The sequence below is a fragment of the Schistocerca nitens genome, chromosome 1 (genome assembly GCF_023898315.1).
Source record: "Schistocerca nitens isolate TAMUIC-IGC-003100 chromosome 1, iqSchNite1.1, whole genome shotgun sequence".
Classification (NCBI taxonomy): domain Eukaryota; kingdom Metazoa; phylum Arthropoda; class Insecta; order Orthoptera; family Acrididae; genus Schistocerca; species Schistocerca nitens.
In genome coordinates, this window is record NC_064614.1 from 934,777,829 (window position 1) to 934,798,555 (window position 20,727).

General features: G+C 43.3%; 1 protein-coding gene across 1 annotated transcript in view; it reads right to left on the minus strand.

Moving 5' to 3' along the window:
- LOC126213270 (probable G-protein coupled receptor AH9.1) overlaps positions 1-20,727 on the minus strand; it is an 85,875-nt gene that overhangs the window by 6,294 nt on the left and 58,854 nt on the right. The window contains exons 4-5 of the mRNA XM_049940970.1: positions 18,644-18,841; positions 8,478-8,673 (exon numbers count right to left, since the gene is read on the minus strand). Of these exons, the coding sequence (XP_049796927.1) occupies positions 8,478-8,673; positions 18,644-18,841 (394 nt within the window). The remainder of the gene's footprint in view (positions 1-8,477; positions 8,674-18,643; positions 18,842-20,727) is intronic.

Below are 20,727 nucleotides of genomic sequence, written 5' to 3' on the forward strand. Positions count from 1 at the left end.
CTGGAGAGCCACATTCAGAGTCTGGTCCAGTCCCGGAAAGTATCCTGTCACAAGTGGGGCACTTTTGTGGTGGTTCTGTGGGGGATTCTGGGTTTGAGGGGATGAGGAAGTGGCTCTGGTTATTTGCTTCTGTACCAGGCCGGGAGGGTAGTTGCGGGATGCGAAAGCTGTTGTCAGGTTGTTGGTGTAATGTTTCAGGGATTCCGGACTGGAGCAGATTCGTTTGCCACGAAGACCTAGGCTGTAGGGAAGGGACCGTTTGATGTGGAATGGGTGGCAGCTGTCATAATGGAGGTACTGTTGCTTGTTAGTGGGTTTGATGTGGACGGACGTGTGAAGTTGGCCATTGGACAGGTGGAGGTCAACGTCAAGGAAAGTGGCATGGGATTTGGAGTAGGACCAGGTGAATCTGATGGAACCAAAGGAGTTGAGGTTGGAGAGGAAATTCTGGAGTTCTTCTTCACTGTGAGTCCAGATCATGAAGATGTCATCAATAAATCTGTACCAAACTTTGGGTTGGCAGACCTGGGTAACCAAGAAGGCTTCCTCTAAGCGACCCATGAATAGGTTGGCGTACGAGGGGGCCATCCTGGTACCCATGGCTGTTCCCTTTAATTGTTGGTATGTCTGGCCTTCAAAAGTGAAGAAGTTGTGGGTCAGGATGAAGCTGGCTAAGGTAATGAGGAAAGAGGTTTTAGGTAGGGTGGCAGGTGATTGGCGTGAAAGGAAATGCTCCATCGCAGCGAGGCCCTGGACGTGCGGAATATTTGTGTATAGGGAAGTGGCATCAATGGTTACAAGGATGGTTTCCGGGGGTAACAGATTGGGTAAGGATTCCAGGCGTTCAAGGAAGTGGTTGGTGTCTTTGATGAAGGATGGGAGACTGCATGTAATGGGTTGAAGGTGTTGATCTACGTAGGCAGAGATACGTTCTGTGGGGGCTTGGTAACCAGCTACAATGGGGCGGCCGGGATGATTGGGTTTGTGGATTTTAGGAAGAAGGTAGAAGGTTGGGGTGCGGGGTGTCGGTGGGGTCAGGAGGTTGATGGAGTCAGGTGAAAGGTTTTGCAGGGGGCCTAAGGTTCTGAGGATTCCTTGAAGCTCCGCCTGGACATCGGGAATGGGGTTACCTTGGCAAACTTTGTATGTGGTGTTGTCTGAAAGCTGATGCAGTCCCTCAGCCACATACTCCCGACGATCAAGTACCACGGTCGTGGAACCCTTGTCCGCCGGAAGAATGACGATGGATCGGTCAGCCTTCAGATCACGGATAGCCTGGGCTTCAGCAGTGGTGATGTTGGGTGTAGGATTAAGGTTTTTTAAGAGGGATTGAGATGCAAGGCTGGAAGTCAGAAATTCCTGGAAGGTTTGGAGAGGGTGATTTTGAGGAAGAGGAGGTGGGTCCCGCTGTGACGGAGGACGGAACTGTTCCAGGCAGGGTTCAATTTGGATGGTGTCTTGGGGAGTTGGATCATTAGGAGTGGGATTAGGATCATTTTTCTTCGTGGCAAAGTGATATTTCCAGCAGAGAGTACGGGTGTAGGACAGTAAATCTTTGACGAGGGCTGTTTGGTTGAATCTGGGAGTGGGGCTGAAGGTGAGGCCTTTGGATAGGACAGAGGTTTCGGATTGGGAGAGAGGTTTGGAGGAAAGGTTAACTACTGAATTAGGGTGTTGTGGTTCCAGATTGTGGTGAAAGGAATTTTGAGGTTTTGGAGGGAGTGGAGCTGGAAGTGGGAGATTGAGTAGATGGGAGAGACTGGGTTTGTGTGCAATGAGAGGTGGTTGAGGTTTGCTGGAAAGGTTGTGAAGGGTGAGTGAGTTGCCTTTCCGGAGGTGGGAAACCAGGAGATTGGATAGTTTTTTGAGGTGGAGGGTGGCATTGACCTCCACCTGTCCAATGGCCAACTTCACACGTCCGTCCACATCAAACCCACTAACAAGCAACAGTACCTCCATTATGACAGCTGCCACCCATTCCACATCAAACGGTCCCTTCCCTACAGCCTAGGTCTTCGTGGCAAACGAATCTGCTCCAGTCCGGAATCCCTGAAACATTACACCAACAACCTGACAACAGCTTTCGCATCCCGCAACTACCCTCCCGGCCTGGTACAGAAGCAAATAACCAGAGCCACTTCCTCATCCCCTCAAACCCAGAATCCCCCACAGAACCACCACAAAAGTGCCCCACTTGTGACAGGATACTTTCCGGGACTGGACCAGACTCTGAATGTGGCTCTCCAGCAGGGATACGACTTCCTCAAATCCTGCCCTGAAATGAGATCCATCCTTCATGAAATCCTCCCCACTCCGCCAAGAGTGTCTTTCCGCCGTCCACCTAACCTTCGTAACCTGTTAGTTCATCCCTATGAAATCCCCAAACCACCTTCCCTACCCTCTGGCTCCTATCCTTGTAACCGCCCCCGGTGCAAAACCTGTCCCATGCACCCTCCCACCACCACCTACTCCAGTCCTGTAACCCGGAAGGTGTACACGATCAAAGGCAGAGCCACGTGTGAAAGCACCCACGTGATTTACCAACTGACCTGCCTACACTGTGATGCATTCTATGTGGGAATGACCAGCAACAAACTGTCCATTCGCATGAATGGACACAGGCAGACAGTGTTTGTTGGTAATGAGGATCACCCTGTGGCTAAACATGCCTTGGTGCACAGCCAGCACATCTTGGCACAGTGTTACACCGTCCGGGTTATCTGGATACTTCCCACCAACACCAACCTATCCGAACTCCGGAGATGGGAACTTGCCCTTCAGTATATCCTCTCTTCTCGTTATCCGCCAGGCCTCAATCTCCGCTAATTTCAAGTTGCCGCCACTCATACCTCACCTGTCTCTCAACAACTTCTTTGCCTCTACTCTTCCACCTCGACTGACATCTCTGCCCAAACTCTTTGTCTTTAAATATGTCTGCTTGTGTCTGTATGTGTGGATGGATATGTGTGTGTGTGCGAGTGTATACCTGTCCTTTTTTCCCCCTAAGGTAAGTCTTTCCGCTCCCGGGATTGGAATGACTCCTTACCCTCTCCCTTAAAACCCACATCCTTTCATCTTTCCCTCTCCTTCCCTCTTTCCTGACGAAGCAACCGTTGGTTGCGAAAGCTAGAATTTTGTGTGTATATTTGTGTTTTTTTGTGTGTCTATCGACCTGCCAGCGCTTTTGTTTGGTAAGTCCCATCATCTTTCTTTTTATATATATATATATATATATATATATATATATATATATATATATATAACAGAGGGAAACATTCCACGTGGAAAAAATATATCTAAAAAGAAAGATGATGAGACTTACCAAACAAAAGCGCTGGCAGGTCGATAGACACACAAACAAACACAAATATACACACAAAATTCAAGCTTTCGCAACAAACTGTTGCCTCATCAGGAAAGAGGGAAGGAGAGGGAAAGACGAAAGGATGTGGGTTTTAAGGGAGAGGGTAAGGAGTCATTCCAATCCCGGGAGTGGAAAGACTTACCTTAGGGGGAAAAAAGGACAGGTATACACTCGCACACACACACATATCCATCCACACATACCATGTGTGGATGGATATGTGTGTGTGTGCGAGTGTATACCTGTCCTTTTTTCCCCCCAAGGTAAGTCTTTCCGCTCCCGGGATTGGAATGACTCCTTACCCTCTCCCTTAAAACCCACATCCTTTCGTCTTTCCCTCTCCTTCCCTCTTTCCTGATGAGGCAACAGTTTGTTGCGAAAGCTTGAATTTTGTGTGTATATTTGTGTTTGTTTGTGTGTCTATCGACCTGCCAGCGCTTTTGTTTGGTAAGTCTCATCATCTTTCTTTATATATATATATATATATATATATATATATATATATATATATATATATATATATATATATGCATGCCAAATATCATTTATATCTACGTGGAATGTTTCCCTCTATTATAACCATATATATATCATTTTTCATTTTAAACCCTATAATGTATATATCAATGTAATCAGGAAAGACTATAGAATTTAATAAAGTAATAAAAAATTTAGATTTTTCCACCATTTATAAGTACCCTGTATCCTTAAGATTCTGTGTAAAATCTGACCTCCTACATAGGCTATTAGGCAGAAGAACACAAAGTGTTTTTTCATAATGCCTCGTTCGTTCTACTTTTTCTAAGTGATCATCCAGTCATGCTTCCCTGTTGTCTTTTACAGTGAAGCTATTTCACTGGGCCAAGAGGACATCTTTGATTGGTTACACAGATTCATTTCTTATTGCTTAATGGATGGCCCTCCCTGCCGCATGATGTTTACTACATATCATCGTTGTCGTCTTTGTCATATAGTGATGGTTTTTTATGATGACTACATCACCTCTATAGCACGCTTTTAGGGAACTGATGACGTAAGACAATATTTAATTGTGCATACATCTTTACAAAAGTTTTAATGACTTACTCTCACCAAAATAAGTACAGATTGGTGCTTGTTGTGACTGCCTAGTAATAACACATTATGAAATCATTATTCAACCATTATTGAGGAAGAGAAATAATTTCTATCTGGTTTAATAGGCCAAAAGTATGATTTATTCAGCTTAAAATTTAAAATGTGACTTGGTACATGTCACATAATTAACAACACATAGTTCACACAGAATTTACATATTATGGATTTGTATCATGAATACAGAAAATGACAGACAAGTAGTTTTAATATGAAATGGTTACAAATTCTTTTGTGTAAAGAGGTATACAGAGTAAAACCTTAATGTCTACTGAATACAAATCTTTTTGTAGTTATTCCAAATCCACAAGTTACTCAACATGGAATACAAGGACTGTGTCTGAGAATCTTCTGTGATGAAAAGACAACAATCCATCTAAAACTTTGCGCTACACTTACTCTAATTTGAAGAGTAGTTCTGCACTGCAGTGACGATTTTATAATTAAAAGAGGTGAGTGTAGGGTGCATTCACTGTCTGTACAAAGCAATTACGATTATCATTGTAGTTGAAAAAAAGAGAGAGAAAAATATGCACAAGATGTACACCATATAAAAGACAGCTTGAAACAGAACTGTCATTTGTGACCAAATGAGAAAAGACAAGTGACTCTTTAGTCCAGTAGCTACAGTACAAAAAGTTACTCATTGGAAGGTATTTACAATTATTTCTTTTCAATCAGTTTGTGAGAACAGAATTGAAGTTAACTGACATTATTTACAGTAGTGGACGTGTTTCAGTATTAAATATTGTTACCATAGTTTCTTTTGTTTTGTCAAATGTACTGATTAACACACAATGCCTTTTGTTATTGTTGTGTGCCAAGCATTTGGCTTCTGTTTGAGCAAACACATTATCTGCTCTGTAGCCTCATGAATTGAATCACTTCCATACTTTTTTTTGATGTTGAAAAAAAAAATAATTTTATTCCATCACTGTAACGATTGGTATAGAACTATGTCACTGTCTAAAATTCCAACGACAAAAAAATACTGCCACCAATTACAGTTTCATCAAATGAATGATTTATTTCACTTTAAATAGCTTTGGACATATCTTCAAATGGTGAGATTCTTTTCATGATCTAATCCGTTATTTTACAAGGAGAATTCTTTTGTGAGTGTATCTGATGAAGTATTCCACAACTACACTTTATTTTTGTTATACTTATGCACTTTTTTGTGACAAGTTCAGGGGTTGTACCCCAGTTCTCAGTCACTCATTCATACATACAGCCTAGCTGTTGACCTGGAATCTGGCATCATCATTATGGTCAATGATTCCAACATTGCTCTTTGGGCACAACGACTATGTCAGATACCAACTTAACAGCTCTGCTGCATAGGGGTAAGTGTTGTACCTTGACAGTAGTGTACATTGGAACACGATGTTTCATGGTTGGAATTTCAATCCAGTGAGGGCAGTGGCAGATTTGCCAGCAGATCTGCCCACTATTTTAAGTGATGTTGAAAGACATGTTGTTACAGTTTTAAGATTTTGTGCTCTGTCCAACATGTTTCCAAAAAATTTATGGGAGGACATGTTAACATGTTAACCAGGGGACTAGCTCACCCTGTTCCTCTAACTGGACAGGTATTCACATTACCCTGTGCCCTTTTTTTAGTTCTTATGTGGTTTCACTTCTGTTTTAATCCCAGGTGTAGCAAGTTTCACTATTTTTCCTTTGTTTTATGGTGTGTGATATGGAGTGAATGTGTAGTCAATGCATGTGAGGTTGGAGTGAATGTGTGAACATTTTCAGCTATTTTATCCACATTCATGTCTTTTAATATTCATAAGAGCACTGATAATCTCGCTGTTGAGTGCCCGTAAACCCCAAAAACACACATACGCAATCTAGTGACCTACTTTAGAATCACACTAGAGACTGCCACAAGCAGTTTCTGGCACTTTTTACTGTTTTAGCCATCGTGGGACATGAGGTTCTGTTTTGTGCAGCATTTGTAAATATTTTTAGTTCTATATATTTAAGTAACTGTGTAATATATTAAAGTTATGTGGAAGATATTGTTAATTATTCAGTTACAGGGTTTGTGGTGAGTAAAACTCTACATATTTTTAAAACTAGTTGTATAATGTGTGCACAATTGAGCCATGTATCATTTGTTATCCAACATCTTGTACCTTGAACCAGGAGGTGGTCTTCTACCATGGAACATGTGATATTTAAAAATGAACTGATTTTTTTTTAGTGTATTAACGATTTTACCAGTCTTGAAAATTTAAACTTGTGCTAGTTTTCCTTAGCTTCTATTTCAAAAGGTGTGTAACTTTTAGTTGATAATTGATAATACTTCTACTTAATTTGATTTCACTTATTGATTATTGGTATTTAGCAGAGTAGTAATGTAACAGATAGACTCTTTAATATGGTTGGACAAGATTTTCTCAAGTGCAACACTTTTAAATTTTGTTTATTTGTTCTGAGGTACATGGCCATGTTGTATCATGGAAAATATTTTCAAATTTGGAAATTCACTTTGAGTAATTTTTGTAACTTTGGAAAAAGACTGCAGCATATGGAAAGTGAATGCTATCACTTACAAATGGAATAAGAAAATATATTAAAGTTCAGTTATAGAGCTGACTATAGGCAACGGTTTGAAAAGTGTTCCATGGTGCAACATTCTCCCCTACACAAATGGGCGTTGGAGAATGGGACTGTGACCCTGAAAATAGTTGCAAAAAACTGAAACATAAATAAATAAAATAAAAATAAAGTGTAGCTGTGGGACATCAATTTTTAAAACAAGTGAGCCGGCCGGAGTGGCCGAGCAGTTCTAGGCGCTACAGTCTGGAACCGCGCTACCGCTACGGTCGCAGGTTCGAATCCTGCCTCGGGCATGCATGTGTGTGATGTCCTTAGGTTAGGTTAGGTTTAAGTAGTTCTAAGTTCTAGGGGACTGATGACCTCAGAAGTAAAGTCCCATAGTGCTCAGAGCCATTTGAACCATTTTTAAAACAAGTGACAAACTTCCTTGTGCAAATTAAATACTGGTATGCTTTGTCATGGGATTTTTCCTAAAATGAAATAAAATGTCTTCTGTGTACCATGTTGACTTGCAAGTAGACTTGTGTCCAGCAGCCCAAGTTTGGCAGCCATGTGGATCTGCAGATTGTATTCTGTACCGTTCTCGGGAACACACCAATCGCATTAAAAAAAAAAGAATCTTTCACTCTGAGTGAGAAATAATGTGCAGGTTGAATGAAAAATGTATGCTGCCATCTGAAGTTGAGCTTAGGCCCGAAACTGGAGACGAGTATATAAATTATTCGTTCGACAAAATTATGACTGACTTCAGGGTTGTTTTCTCACAGTTCTGTTGTTATGTTTAGTATCCTGTTGTACATTTGCCACTAGTGCACGAACGGAAAGCCAAATGTGGGTCAGTGCCGCCCCTGTCCTCGAGCACATATTTTCTTGATCGGGCCTCTCTTCACAATAAGTCTGGCGATCAATTTGGGTGTTGTGTTTCTGCTGGAAACTACGTCACTGGGAGGAGAAAACGTGAACCAGCAACATGTTGTTTACAGAGTACGAGTGTTTGTCACTTGGTTCGGAGGAGAGGCTGACAAGAAGTAAGCAACTTGTGCGCCGGGGGATCACGCTATCGGGTGTTCAGCACTGTCGAGGGGCGCTGCGGCCTAGACACTAGCGCGGCCGGCTTCCATCTTGTAGCCCTTGACGGCGACGCAGTTGCAGAGTCCGCGCCACAGGCTGCGCGCTTTGGAAGGCCCGTGGTCGGAGCTGCCGGCGGCGCCGTTGGCCGTCGCGGCCGCCGCCGCCGCCGCCGCCGCCGCCGTCGCCGTGGTGGTGGTAGTGGTGGTGGGGGGCGTGGGCCCCCCGTGGGGGCGCACCTTGTCGCCCGCGCTGTCCGCCGCCGCCCCGCAGCCGCCGCCCCCGGCCACCACCCCCGGTCCGCGCCGGCCGCCGCAGCCGCGGATCCCCGCCCCCTCGCCGCCCCACGGCCACCGCAGCGTACGCAGCAACGTCGCGCGGAAGTCCTCCGAGAAGAGGCAGTAGATGTAGAAGGTGAGCGAGTAGTTGGTCACCTCCAGCAGGTTGGCGACGGCGCGGAACACCTGGTACGGGAAGCGGCTCAGGTTGCCCTGCGACAGTGTCACGTTCAGGATCACCATGGGCGACACGCACACCTGCAACAACCGTAGCCGAGCCCCATCTCAACCTCTTTGACGGCAGCATTACAACAAGTTAAATGGCTCTGAGCACTATGGGACTTGACATCTGATTAGATTAGATTAGATTAGATTAATACTAGTTCCATGGATCATGAATACGATATTTCGTAATGATGTGGAATGAGTCGAATTTTCCAATACATGACATAATTAGGTTAATTTAACAACATACTTAAGTTAATATAACAACTTTATTTAATTGGGTTTTTTGTTTTTCTTTATTTTTTATTTTTATTTTTTTAATTTTTTAAAAATTTTATTAATATATTTTTTTGTTTTTTTTTTTCTTAATTTATATCTAAAAATTCCTCTATGGAGTAGGAGTTGTCATTCAGAAATTCTTTTAATTTCTTCTTAAATACTTGTTGGTTATCTGTCAGACTTTTGATACTATTTGGTAAGTGACCAAAGACTTTAGTGCCAGTATAATTCACCCCTTTCTGTGCCAAAGTTAGATTTAATCTTGAATAGTGAAGATCATCCTTTCTCCTAGTATTGTAGTTATGCACACTGCTATTACTTTTGAATTGGGTTTGGTTGTTAATAACAAATTTCATAAGAGAGTATATATACTGAGAAGCTACTGTGAATATCCCTAGATCCTTAAATAAATGTCTGCAGGATGATCTTGGGTGGACTCCAGCTATTATTCTGATTACACGCTTTTGTGCAATAAATACTTTATTCCTCAGTGATGAATTACCCCAAAATATGATGCCATATGAAAGCAATGAGTGAAAATAGGCGTAGTAAGCTAATTTACTAAGATGTTTATCACCAAAATTTGCAATGACCCTTATTGCATAAGTAGCTGAACTCAAACGTTTCAGCAGATCATCAATGTGTTTCTTCCAATTTAATCTCTCATCAATGGACACACCTAAAAATTTGCAATATTCTACCTTAGCTATATGCTTCTCATTAAGGTCTATATTTATTAATGGCGTCATACCATTCACTGTACGGCACTGTATGTACTGTGTCTTATCAAAATTCAGTGAGAGTCCGTTTACAAGGAACCACTTAGTAATTTTCTGAAAGACAGTATTGACAATTTCATCAGTTAATTCTTGTTTGTCAGGTGTGATTACTATACTTCTATCATCAGCAAAGAGAACTAACTTTGCCTCTTCATGAATATAGAATGGCAAGTCATTAATATATAATAAGAACAACAAAGGACCCAAGACTGACCCTTGTGGAACCCCATTCTTGATAGTTCCCCAGTTTGAGGAATGTGCTGATCTTTGCATGTTACGAGAACTACTTATTTCTACTTTCTGCACTCTTCCAGTTAGGTACGAATTAAACCATTTGTGCACTGTCCCACTCATGCCACAATACTTGAGCTTGTCTAGCAGAATTTCATGATTTACTCAATCAAAGGCCTTTGAGAGATCAGTCCCCTAGAACTTAGAACTACTTAAACCTAACTAACCTAAGGACATCACACACATCCATGCCCGAGGCAGGATTCGAACCTGCGACCGTAGTGGTCGCGCTGTTCCAGACTGAAGCGCCTAGAACCGCTCGGCCACACTGGCCGGCTTATAACAAGTTATTTATTTATTTTTTTGCAAGAGAACTTGCAATGGGAGATTTTACCTTTTCTTGTTTAATCTTGTATTTCACACGTTCGAAAAATTCTGCTACTGAATAGAAACAGTGATCTAGTTAGAAAGACCTTAAGATTTTTCTAAAAATTGAGAACGGTGAAGTAATTTTTAGGGTTCCGTGCCTCAATCTGTAAAAACGGAACCCTTTTAGGATCGCTTTGTTGTCTATCTTACGTCCAACTGTTATGAACCCTTCTCATCAGGGACGAGCAGATGTATCACTATCAAATTTGTCACGTACAGGTATTAAGGTCTACGGACCCTTGGCGGTATAAAAATTTTAAGCTTCGAAGTTAATTCAATCAAAAGATGTGGCCTTTATGGCACATATTTTGGTACTCGAAAAACTACTCATAAAAACCTGTAGGATGCTTCCCGTTGACTCATAACCATGAAATTTGGCAAGAAGCAAGGTTTCACAATATAAGCAAAGGAAAAATTCCGGAAATTGTTAATATGTAAATATATCGCACGAAAAAATATGTCTTTGTCCCTCGTCATCCGATTACAAACTTGAAATTAAAACATTCTCGAAAGTTCTGGAATCCCTGAGACATATCTGGCCAGTATCAATGTCGTTAACAGGCAAAAATCGTCGATATCCTCGAAGTCCGGAATGAATGTACTGTCTGTATACATAATTAAGTTTGTGGGGAACCCTCGGTGCGCAAGTCCTACTCGCACCTGGCCAAACTTTTTTATTTTATGCTGGAGACTATTGTAAATTAGTATAGCACTTTTTGTAACGGAAATTTGAAAAGCGTATGTCCTTACTGCCTGGACGTGGAACTTCCCTTTTTAGTCAAATTTTTAAGCAGAGCGGAAACAAGAGTGTAGAAATTGCCCAATGTATTTATGTCCGAATTTTCATAGCGAAACGAAGAGTGTGGAATGGGAAATGGGGTATCGAACTGATCAAAGCGAGGTATAGTTTTGCACAGACACACCTTAAGAGCAATCGCGGTAATTAAGAAACACGCAATGAATTTTTGTCCGAATTTTCATACCCATACAAATGTAGGGAAGTGGGCGATGGGATATGAAATTGACCAGCCTGATATCCAGGTTTGCAACAACAGATATAATTGCTTGAAAGTAATCGGGGCAATCACTATTGGTGATTTGAGGGAAAACTGAAATATTTTACGAACAACTACTGCTAGTTGTGCAAATGAACTGTCAAAAATTTCTTCTCTTCAAGGGCAGCTATTTGGCGCACAAAAAAAGTTACGTTATTGTGATAGTTAGCTATCAAAAATTTTTTAAATAAAAATTAGAAAACGGTCAAATGTTTTATGAAATGATTTTTTTAAAGTAAGAAATAAAATATGTTAGAGAAACATTTTGCGCGTCTTTGAATGATGCTTGAGCCCTTGTACAACTAATGAGGTGCCGATTGAGAATTTGAGGTTCAATGTTGAACTTAGAATTTCAGAATCTCAGAGAGTACTAGAGGATATTTGTTTGATGGATTATGTAGGCCATGGAGTCTCCTGTTGTGTGGCATCGTTGAAATGCGCGTTGAACGCTTCTCTGTTCTATTTCATTTCTGACTTTCACACAAATCATGTCAAAAAAATTTGACCTTTTTTCCCTTCTATCATGTTCACGGATATTGAAGTTTTTGTTAATGTGTATTGCAGATAGCAGAACATGTCTCGCATGCGGACGAGGGAGGAAATATACGTCTTAATAGAGCTAAGACAGCAATTTTACGCACGTTCATTTCTGTAAACAAACTATGTGATTTGCGAGTCACATACAGCTGCCAACTTCTGACAAATCACGGTCAGGAGCACTTTTCGTATGATGCAGAACCAGCCATGATGGAAACCACATATTGTGTACTGCACGATGAGCTCACGTTCCGTGCGGGTATGGCTTTACGCTGCAGTGCTTGTCGTTGAAATAGTTTTCGTACTGTACAACCAACCAATCAAGACGTACCAAGGATCTGAGTTAGGATTTGGGGTAGGAAATTAAGTTATTTTAGTTAGCGGTGAGTGACAAGATACAATGGCTACTTTGTTTTACACCTTTCATCTTCTGCGCTTATGGATGAAGACGGCTGTTCGCAAGCTTCCAGAAAAGTGCTCTTTGCAGCCATTGGTTTGTAGTTTGTACTGTTTTCTTACTGGTGATACCACGGGTTGGTTTGGTATTTCCCTTACATTTTTTCCTTCGAATATGAGGTGGAAAGTTGCTTGTATTTCTCAATTTGGAAATTTATGTTGAGGGGATTATTGGGGACAGATCTGGTATTCATAATACAGCCAGTGAAAACCTGCTCTTCTCTGCCTCTTCCAACCTCTCTTAAACCATTATTTGTGTTAGTTAATCCCTTTCAGTTCCTAGGATGCTTTCTGGTTTGTTTGATGTACACTACTGGCCATTAAAATTGCTACACCGCGAAGATGACGTGCTACAGACGCGAAATTAACCGACAGGAAGAAGATGCTGTGATATGCAAATGATTAGCTTTTCAGAGCATTCACACAAGGTTGGCGCCGGTGGCGACACCTACAACGTGCTGACAGGAGGAAAGTTTCCAACCGATTTCTTATACACAAACAGCACTTGACCGACGTTGCCTGGTGAAACTTTGTGATGCCTCGTGTAAGGAGGACAAATGCGTACCATCACGTTTCCGAATTTGATAATGGTCGGATTGTAGCCTATCGCGATTGCGGTTTATCGTATCGCGACATTGCTGCTCGCGTTGGTCGAGATCCAATGACTGTTAGCAGAATATGGAATCGGTGGGTTCAGGAGGGTAATACGGAACGCCGTGCTGGATCCCAACGGCCTCATATGACTAGCAGTCGAGATGACAGGCATCTTATCTGCATGGCTGTAACGGATCGTGCAGCCACGTCTCGATTCCTGAGTCAACAGATGGGGACGTTTGCAAGACAACAACCATCTGCACGAACAGCTCGACGACGTTTTCAGCAACGTGGACTATCAGCTCGGAGACCATGGCTGCAGTTACCCTTGACGCTGCATCACAGACAGGAGCGCCTGCGATGGTGTATTCAACGACGAACCTGGGTGCACGAATGGCAAAATGTCATTTTTCCGGATGAATCCAGGTTCTGTTTACAGCATCATGATGGTCGCATCCGTGTCTGGCGACATCGCGGTGAACGCACATTGGAAGCGTGTACTCGTCATCGCCATACTAGCATATCATCCGGCGTGATGGTATGGGGTGCCATTGGTTACACGTCTCGGTCACCTCTTGTTCCCATTGACGGCACTTTGAACAGTGAACGTTACATTTCAGATGTCATACGACCCTTGGCTCTACCCTTCATTTGATCCCTGCGAAACCCTACATTTCAGCAGGATAATGCACGACCGCGTGTTGCAGGTCCTGTATGGGCCTTTCTGGATACAGAAAATGTTCGACTGCTGACCTGGCCAGCACATTCTCCAGATCTCTCACGAATTGAAAACGTCTGTCAATGGTGGCCGAGCAACTGGCTCGTCACAATACGCCAGTCACTACTCTTGATGAACTGTGGTATCGTGTTGAAGCTGCATGGGCAGGTGTACCTGTACACGCCATCCAAGCTCTGTTTAACTCACTGCCCAGGGGTATCACGGCCGTCATTACGGCCAGAGGTGGTTGTTCTGGGTACTGATTTCTCAGGACCTATGCATCCAAATTGCGTGAAAATGTAATCACATGTCAGTTCTAGTATAATATATTTGTCCAATGAATACCCGATTATCATCTTCATTTCTTGTTGGTGTAGCAGTTGTAATTGCCAGTAGTGTATGTTGTTGATGTTGTGCACAGGGGTCGGAAACGGTGCGGATGGACTGACTGATGTAGGTGCTGCCAGACGCACAAGGTATGTTGCAAATTCCAGGCACCCTGAGGCCGAGACTGTCCTTCACAGGGCGCAGCATATGCCTTATCTTCTTAGGAGGACGTAAAGTACATCTGGTACCTCGTCTTCCCAGGACTCTTATTTTACTGCATGTATCGCCACAGAAGGGAAGGAATGCAATCGGTGGCTTGTCATACGAATGGTCAATATTTTCACGTTTCCTTTTCATAGCGAACGCTGACTTCATATCACAAGACCCATAGCCGTTCTTTCGGAACACATACTTCAGATGATTAATTTCGGAATCCAGGTGGTCTGTGTACCAGTGTATTTAAATCTGCTCTCTTCTGGACTGGATGGTGAAAACTCTGGGCGTTAAGATATAAATCAATGTGCGTTGGCTTGCGATACGTTGAGTGGTCGAGACGTCCATCCGACTTTCGTTATACCAATACATCTAAAAGTGGCAGCCTTCCCTCTTTTTCTGTCTCGGCGTCGAACTGGATGTTTGGATGCATATATTCGTAGAAGTGCTCAAGAGTCATTGCACCGTGTGACCATACAATAAACGTGTCGTCAACATAACGATACAGTGAAGATGGGCGTAGGAGAGCCAGATTCACTGTACGTTCCTCAGAATGTTCCATAAAAATGTTGGCCGTTGCTGGAGACATTGGAGAACCCATAGCCATTCCGTCCGTCATTTCTTAAAATTTACCACCGTACAAGAAGAATGTGATCGTCATAACATTTCGGAAGAGCTTTGTCGTTTCAGGAGGAGAACGCTCTGCCAACAGTTTCAGTGTGTTCTCCACAGGAACTTTCGTAAATAGCGAGACGACATCCAGTGAAACGTCTCTGTGAAGTCGTTTCATAAGACGCTTGTCGAATCCGGTACAACTTATTCACTTTACTACCTGATTTTAGCTCAATTCATGAACTCTTCCAGAAAGACTGAACACTCAAATAAGGCCTGTTTAATATTATATGTGTGTGTTAATGTGGGGTTTCGGTTTTGTTTTGTGGGAAACGCTGAGTTGGCTATCGTCTGCTGGGAGCAGACGATGTTGCTTCTCGTTCGAAGGAGAGCACAGGATGACCAACTTAGGTTTCCAATACCTGAACAGAGAGGTTTACCCATCTTAGTCGAAGGCTGTTTTTGTGTGTGAGGTTGGTGACGGAGGGCTACCCCTGTGGTAGATTCCGCTGCACGGGGAGCTAGCTAATATCGAAAGAGGAAGCGGCACTCTTTGGTGAACGCTTGGTGAGTACGGATCGTAGCTCTTAAGGGAGGTTTCCCCCCAGGTGATAGGAAGCAGGCTGAGTTAGGACTTCGTTATGTTTAACTTAAGAACTTCAGCTTAACTGAAGCGTGTGAAGCGAGTTATTTTTTTTAATGATTTTTAATCTTACATTTTGTGGAAGTTGCTTTTGTCTTTGTGTGTCGATTTTGTGCCACGTGTTTGGTAATCAGTGACCCTTCTGGTCCACCACGGCACCGCAGCAGGCTTTATTTTAACAAATGGCTCTGAGCACTATGGGACTCAACTGCTGAGGTCATTAGTCCCCTAGAACTTAGAACTAGTTAAACCTAACTAACCTAAGGACATCACAAATATCCATGCCCGAGGCAGGATTCGAACCTGCGACCGTAGCGGTCTTGCGGTTCCAGACTGCAGCGCCTTTAACCGCACGGCCACTTCGGCCGGCTTATTTTAACAGTTTGCTCGTTTAATGAGCTATAATTTCAGCAAGAATATCTGTTCTTTCGTGCGCTTTCTACAAAGCAGCACAACAGTTTGATTCGGAATGCACCACGTGCTCTAGTTCGGCCATTTGCAAGCAGCAGACGCAGTTAGTGTTGAATAATTATCGCACAAGCTCGAGCATTGGTTCAACCTCTGTCCAGAATAGTGCATGCGTAGAATCGTAATGCGAATCTCACTGAGATATTTTTATGGTATGAATGCAAAGGAAATGATAGTATCATTGTCTCCCAACCCCGTTTCCTGTGTTTCTTCTTGCTGTAGTTAAATTGTGCTCTGTTACATTCTCTCGTAATTCTTACTTAAATATTTCTAGTCAGGCGCCAGTTGTGTGTAGTTAGGATGTGCAACCAAATACTTAGATTCAATAAATAATCTACGTGAAAAACAAATTCTGTGGAGTTGATCTTACCCACTTACTCAGATTTCCAATCCTGAATTAATCAAGTTGCTTCATGCACGACATGGAGTGCTATTTATCGGGCTACTTAAAAAAATTGCATACTTGTAGTTAAATGATTAAAGTAATTAAATTAATAATTTTACAGCTCCGTTTTTTTTCTAAATGGTTAGCAAGGGCTTGGGCTGGTACGGCCCTGAATTTTTATCATTATTTGTGTGGGAGATGCACCTGGAAATGCGAGATAACGTATATGGCTCGATGAGAAACGTCGTAAAGATAGTAATACGTTACACCAGGCTGACTAAAATATCTACATCTACATCTACATCCATACTCCGCAAGCCACCTGACGGTGTGTGGCGAGGGGTACCTTGAGTACCTCTATCGGTTCTCCCTTCTATTTCAGTCTCGTATTGTTCGCGGAAAGAAGAATTGTCGGTATGCCTCTGTGTGGGCTCTAATCTCTCTGATTTTATCCTCATGGTCTCTTCACGAGACATACGTAGGAGGGAGCAATATACTGCTTGACTCCTCGATGAAGGTATGTTTTCGAAACTTCAACAAAAGCCCGTACCGAGCTACTGAGCGTCTCTCCTGCAGAGTCTTCCACTGGAGTTTATCTATCATCTCCGTAACGCTTTCGCGATTACTAAATGATCCTGTAACTAAACGCGCTGCTCTCCGTTGGATCTTCTCTATCTCTTCTATCAAACCTATCTGGTACGGATCCCACACTGCTGAGCAATATTCAAGCAGCGGGCGAACAAGCGCACTGTAACCTACTTCGTTTGTTTTCGGATTGCATTTCCTTAGGATTCTTCGAATGAATCTCAGTCTGGCATCTGCTCTACCGACGATCAACTTCTTATGATCATTCCATTTTAAATCACTCCTAATGCGTACTCCCAGATAATTTATGGAATTAACTGCTTCCGGTTGCTGACCTGCTATTTTTTAGCTAAATGATAAGGGATCTTTCTTTCTATGTATTCGCAGCACATTACACTTGTCTACATTGAGATTCAATTGCCATTCCCTGCACCATGCATCATTTCGCTGCAGATTCTCCTGCATTTCAGTACAATTTTCCATTGTTACAACCTCTCGATATACCACAGCATCATCCGTAAAAAGCCTCAGTGAACTTCCGATGTCATCCACAAGTTCATTTATGTATATTGTGAATAGCAACGGTCCTACGACACTCCCCTGTGGCACACCTGAAATCACTCTTACTTCGGAAGACTTCTCTCCATTGAGAATGACATGCTGCGTTCTGTTATCTAGGAACTCTTCAATCCAATCACACAATTGGTCTGATAGTCCATATGCTCTTACTTTGTTCATTAAACGACTGTGGGGAACTGTATCGAACGCCTTGCGGAAGTCAAGAAACACGGCATCTACCTGGGAACCCGTGTCTATGAGTCTCGTGGACGAATAGCGCGAGCTGGGTTTCACACGATAGTCTTTTTCGAAACCCATGCTGATTCCTACAGAGTATATTTCTAGTCTCCAGAAAAGTCATTATACTCCGCGGCTGACTTGCCAGCGGACCTGCCATCTCTTTTAGGCAACACTCGGACGAATGTGGTTAGTTTTAAAGTTCTGTGCCCTGTCAAATGTTTTTACAAAGATTTTAGGGAGAGGATTTTAATTTGCTCACTGTGTGACAAGCTCGCCCATATTTTATGTAAGTGGCCAGCCAATAACAATTTCCTGTGACATTCTTGTTGCTATGTTTCCCCTTTCCTTAGGTTTTACTTTCTTAGGTAGCATTTTCCTTCTTTTCCTGCTTTGTTTGAGTGTGTGCTTTAGTTTTCTTAGGTCTGTCCACATTCGTTCCTTTTAATGTGTGTCAGGGCGCTGATGACCTCGATGTTGAGCGCCCATAAGCCCCAACACACCACCACCACCACCATACTCGAACATAATACGCGTTCCAAAATTCTACAACTGATCGACGTTAGAGATATAGGTCTGTAGTTCTGCACATCTGTTCGACGTCCCTTCTTGAAAACGGGGATGACCTGTGCCCTTTTCCAATCCTTTGGAACACTACGCTCTTCTAGAGACCTACGGTACACCGCTGCAAGAAGGGGGGCAAATATCGTTTGGATCAACTCTGATCAGTTTAATTTTCTCAATAAACATCTGAGAGTTTTTGATGTGATGGCCACAGAGGCCAAGTATCGGAGTCACCAACTTGGTTAAACCTACGTGGTACAGTGTGCTGTTATTTCTCTACGAGTACGGTTCACCGAAGTGGCGGAGTGTCCGGCTCGGGCAGCGGCCGCTCACCAGGAAGAGGATGGAGGTGCTGCCGAGCAGCAGCACGAGGCGGCGCTCCTCGGCGAAGTGGCGGGTGTCGTCGTGGTCGGAGGAGGCGCTGCGGCACAGCGTCATGCGGCGCCGGCGCTCGCACGACCGGCGGTACACCAGCATGATGCGCAGGTTCAGCGCCGCCAGCAGCAGCGTCGGGCACACCTTGAACACCAGCTGCCGCGCCGGCGAGCCGTCAGCCAGGGGACTCACAGCAGCCAGCAGGCCGCTACTAAATACTACAGCCAGCGGCAGTGCATGCATTACGAGGGGCTTATGGACCCGTCACCCTTTCCTTCTGTCAATAAACTGCCTTAAAAGTCACGGGATAGCGATATGCACACATACCGATGGCGGTAGAATCCCGTATAGAAAGTACATACATCAAAAAAAGTTTTGCATCACAGTTTCCAGAACACCTGAAGACAGACGTTGACTGTGGATATTGTATCACAGACACAGCCCCTTTGACTGTTCAGAGATGTCACTAAACCCGCCCAAGGATGTAAACAACCATGCATGAGCAGCGCCTATTAGATGGAGGGGGTCCAACAGCCGATCAGTTCCAGTCATTCCACCAGGAAGGAGGTACACGGCTCGTGTTGTCTGTAGTTCAACCATGCCAAGACGATCAGTACCACGGTTCGATCGCTTCCGCATTGTTACTTTTTGCCAGGAAGGGCTCTCAACGAGAAAAGTGTCCAGGCGTCTTCTTTGCATTTATCGCGAATCTCTTGCCCAACGTAAAGTCCCGAGCGACTGGAAACAAGCGCAAGTGACGCCTGTATATAAGAAGGGTAGAAGGACGGATCCTCAAAATTACAGACCAATATCCTTAACATCGGTTTGTTGCAGGATTCTCGAACATATTCTCAGTTTGAATAAATGAATTTCCTTGAGACAGAGAAGTTGCCGTCCATGCATCACCACGGCTTTAGAAAGCATCGCTCCTGCGAATCGCAACTCGTCCTTTTTTCACATGATATCTCGCGAGCCATTGATGAAGGGTATCAGACGGATGGCATATTCCTTGACTTCCGGATAGCATTTGACTCACTGCCCCACTGCAGACTCCTAACTAAGGTACGAGCATATGGGATTGGTTCCCAGATATGTGAGTGGCTCGAAGACTTCTTAAGTAATAGAACCCAGTACGTTGTCCTCGATGGTGAGTGTTCATCAGAGGTGAGGGTATCATCTGGAGTGCCCCAGGGAAGTGTGGTAGGTCCGCTGTTGTTTTCTATCTACATAAATTATCTTTTGGATAGGGTGGATAGCAATGTGTGGCTGTATGCTGATGATGCTGTGGTGTACGGAAAGATGTCGTCGTTGAGTGACTGTAGGAGGATACAAGATGACTTGGACAGGATTTGTGATTGGTGTAAAGAATGGCAGCTAACTCTAAATATAGATAAATGTAAATTAATGCAGATGAATAGGAAAAAGAATCCAGTAATGTTTGAATACTCCGTTAGTAGTGTAGCGCTTGACACAGTCATGTCGATTTAATATTTGGGCGTAACATTTCAGAGCGATATGAAGTGGGACAAGCATGTAATGGCAGTTGTAGGGAAGGCGGACAGTCGTCTTCGGTTCATTGGTAGAATTTTGGGAAGATGTGGTTCATCTGTAAAGGAGACCGCTCATAAAACACTAATACGACCTATTCTCGAGTACTGCTCGAGCGTTTGGGATCCCTATCAGGTCGGATTGAGGGAGGACATAGAAGCAATTCAGAGGCGGGCTGCTAGATTTGTTACTAGTAGGTTTGATCATCACACCAGTGTTACGGAAATGTTTCAGGAACTCGGGTGGAAGTCTCTGGAGGAAAGGAGGCGTTCTTTTCATGAATCGCTAGTGAGGAAATTTAGAGAACCAGCATTTGAGGCTGACTGCAGTACAATTTTACTGCCGCCAACTTATATTTCGCGGAAAGACCACAAAGATAAAATAAGAGAGATTAGGGCTCGTACAGAGGCATATAGGCAGTCATTTTTTCTTCGTTCTGTTTGGGAGTTGAACAGGGAGATAAGATGCTAGTTGTGGTACGAGGTACCCCCCGC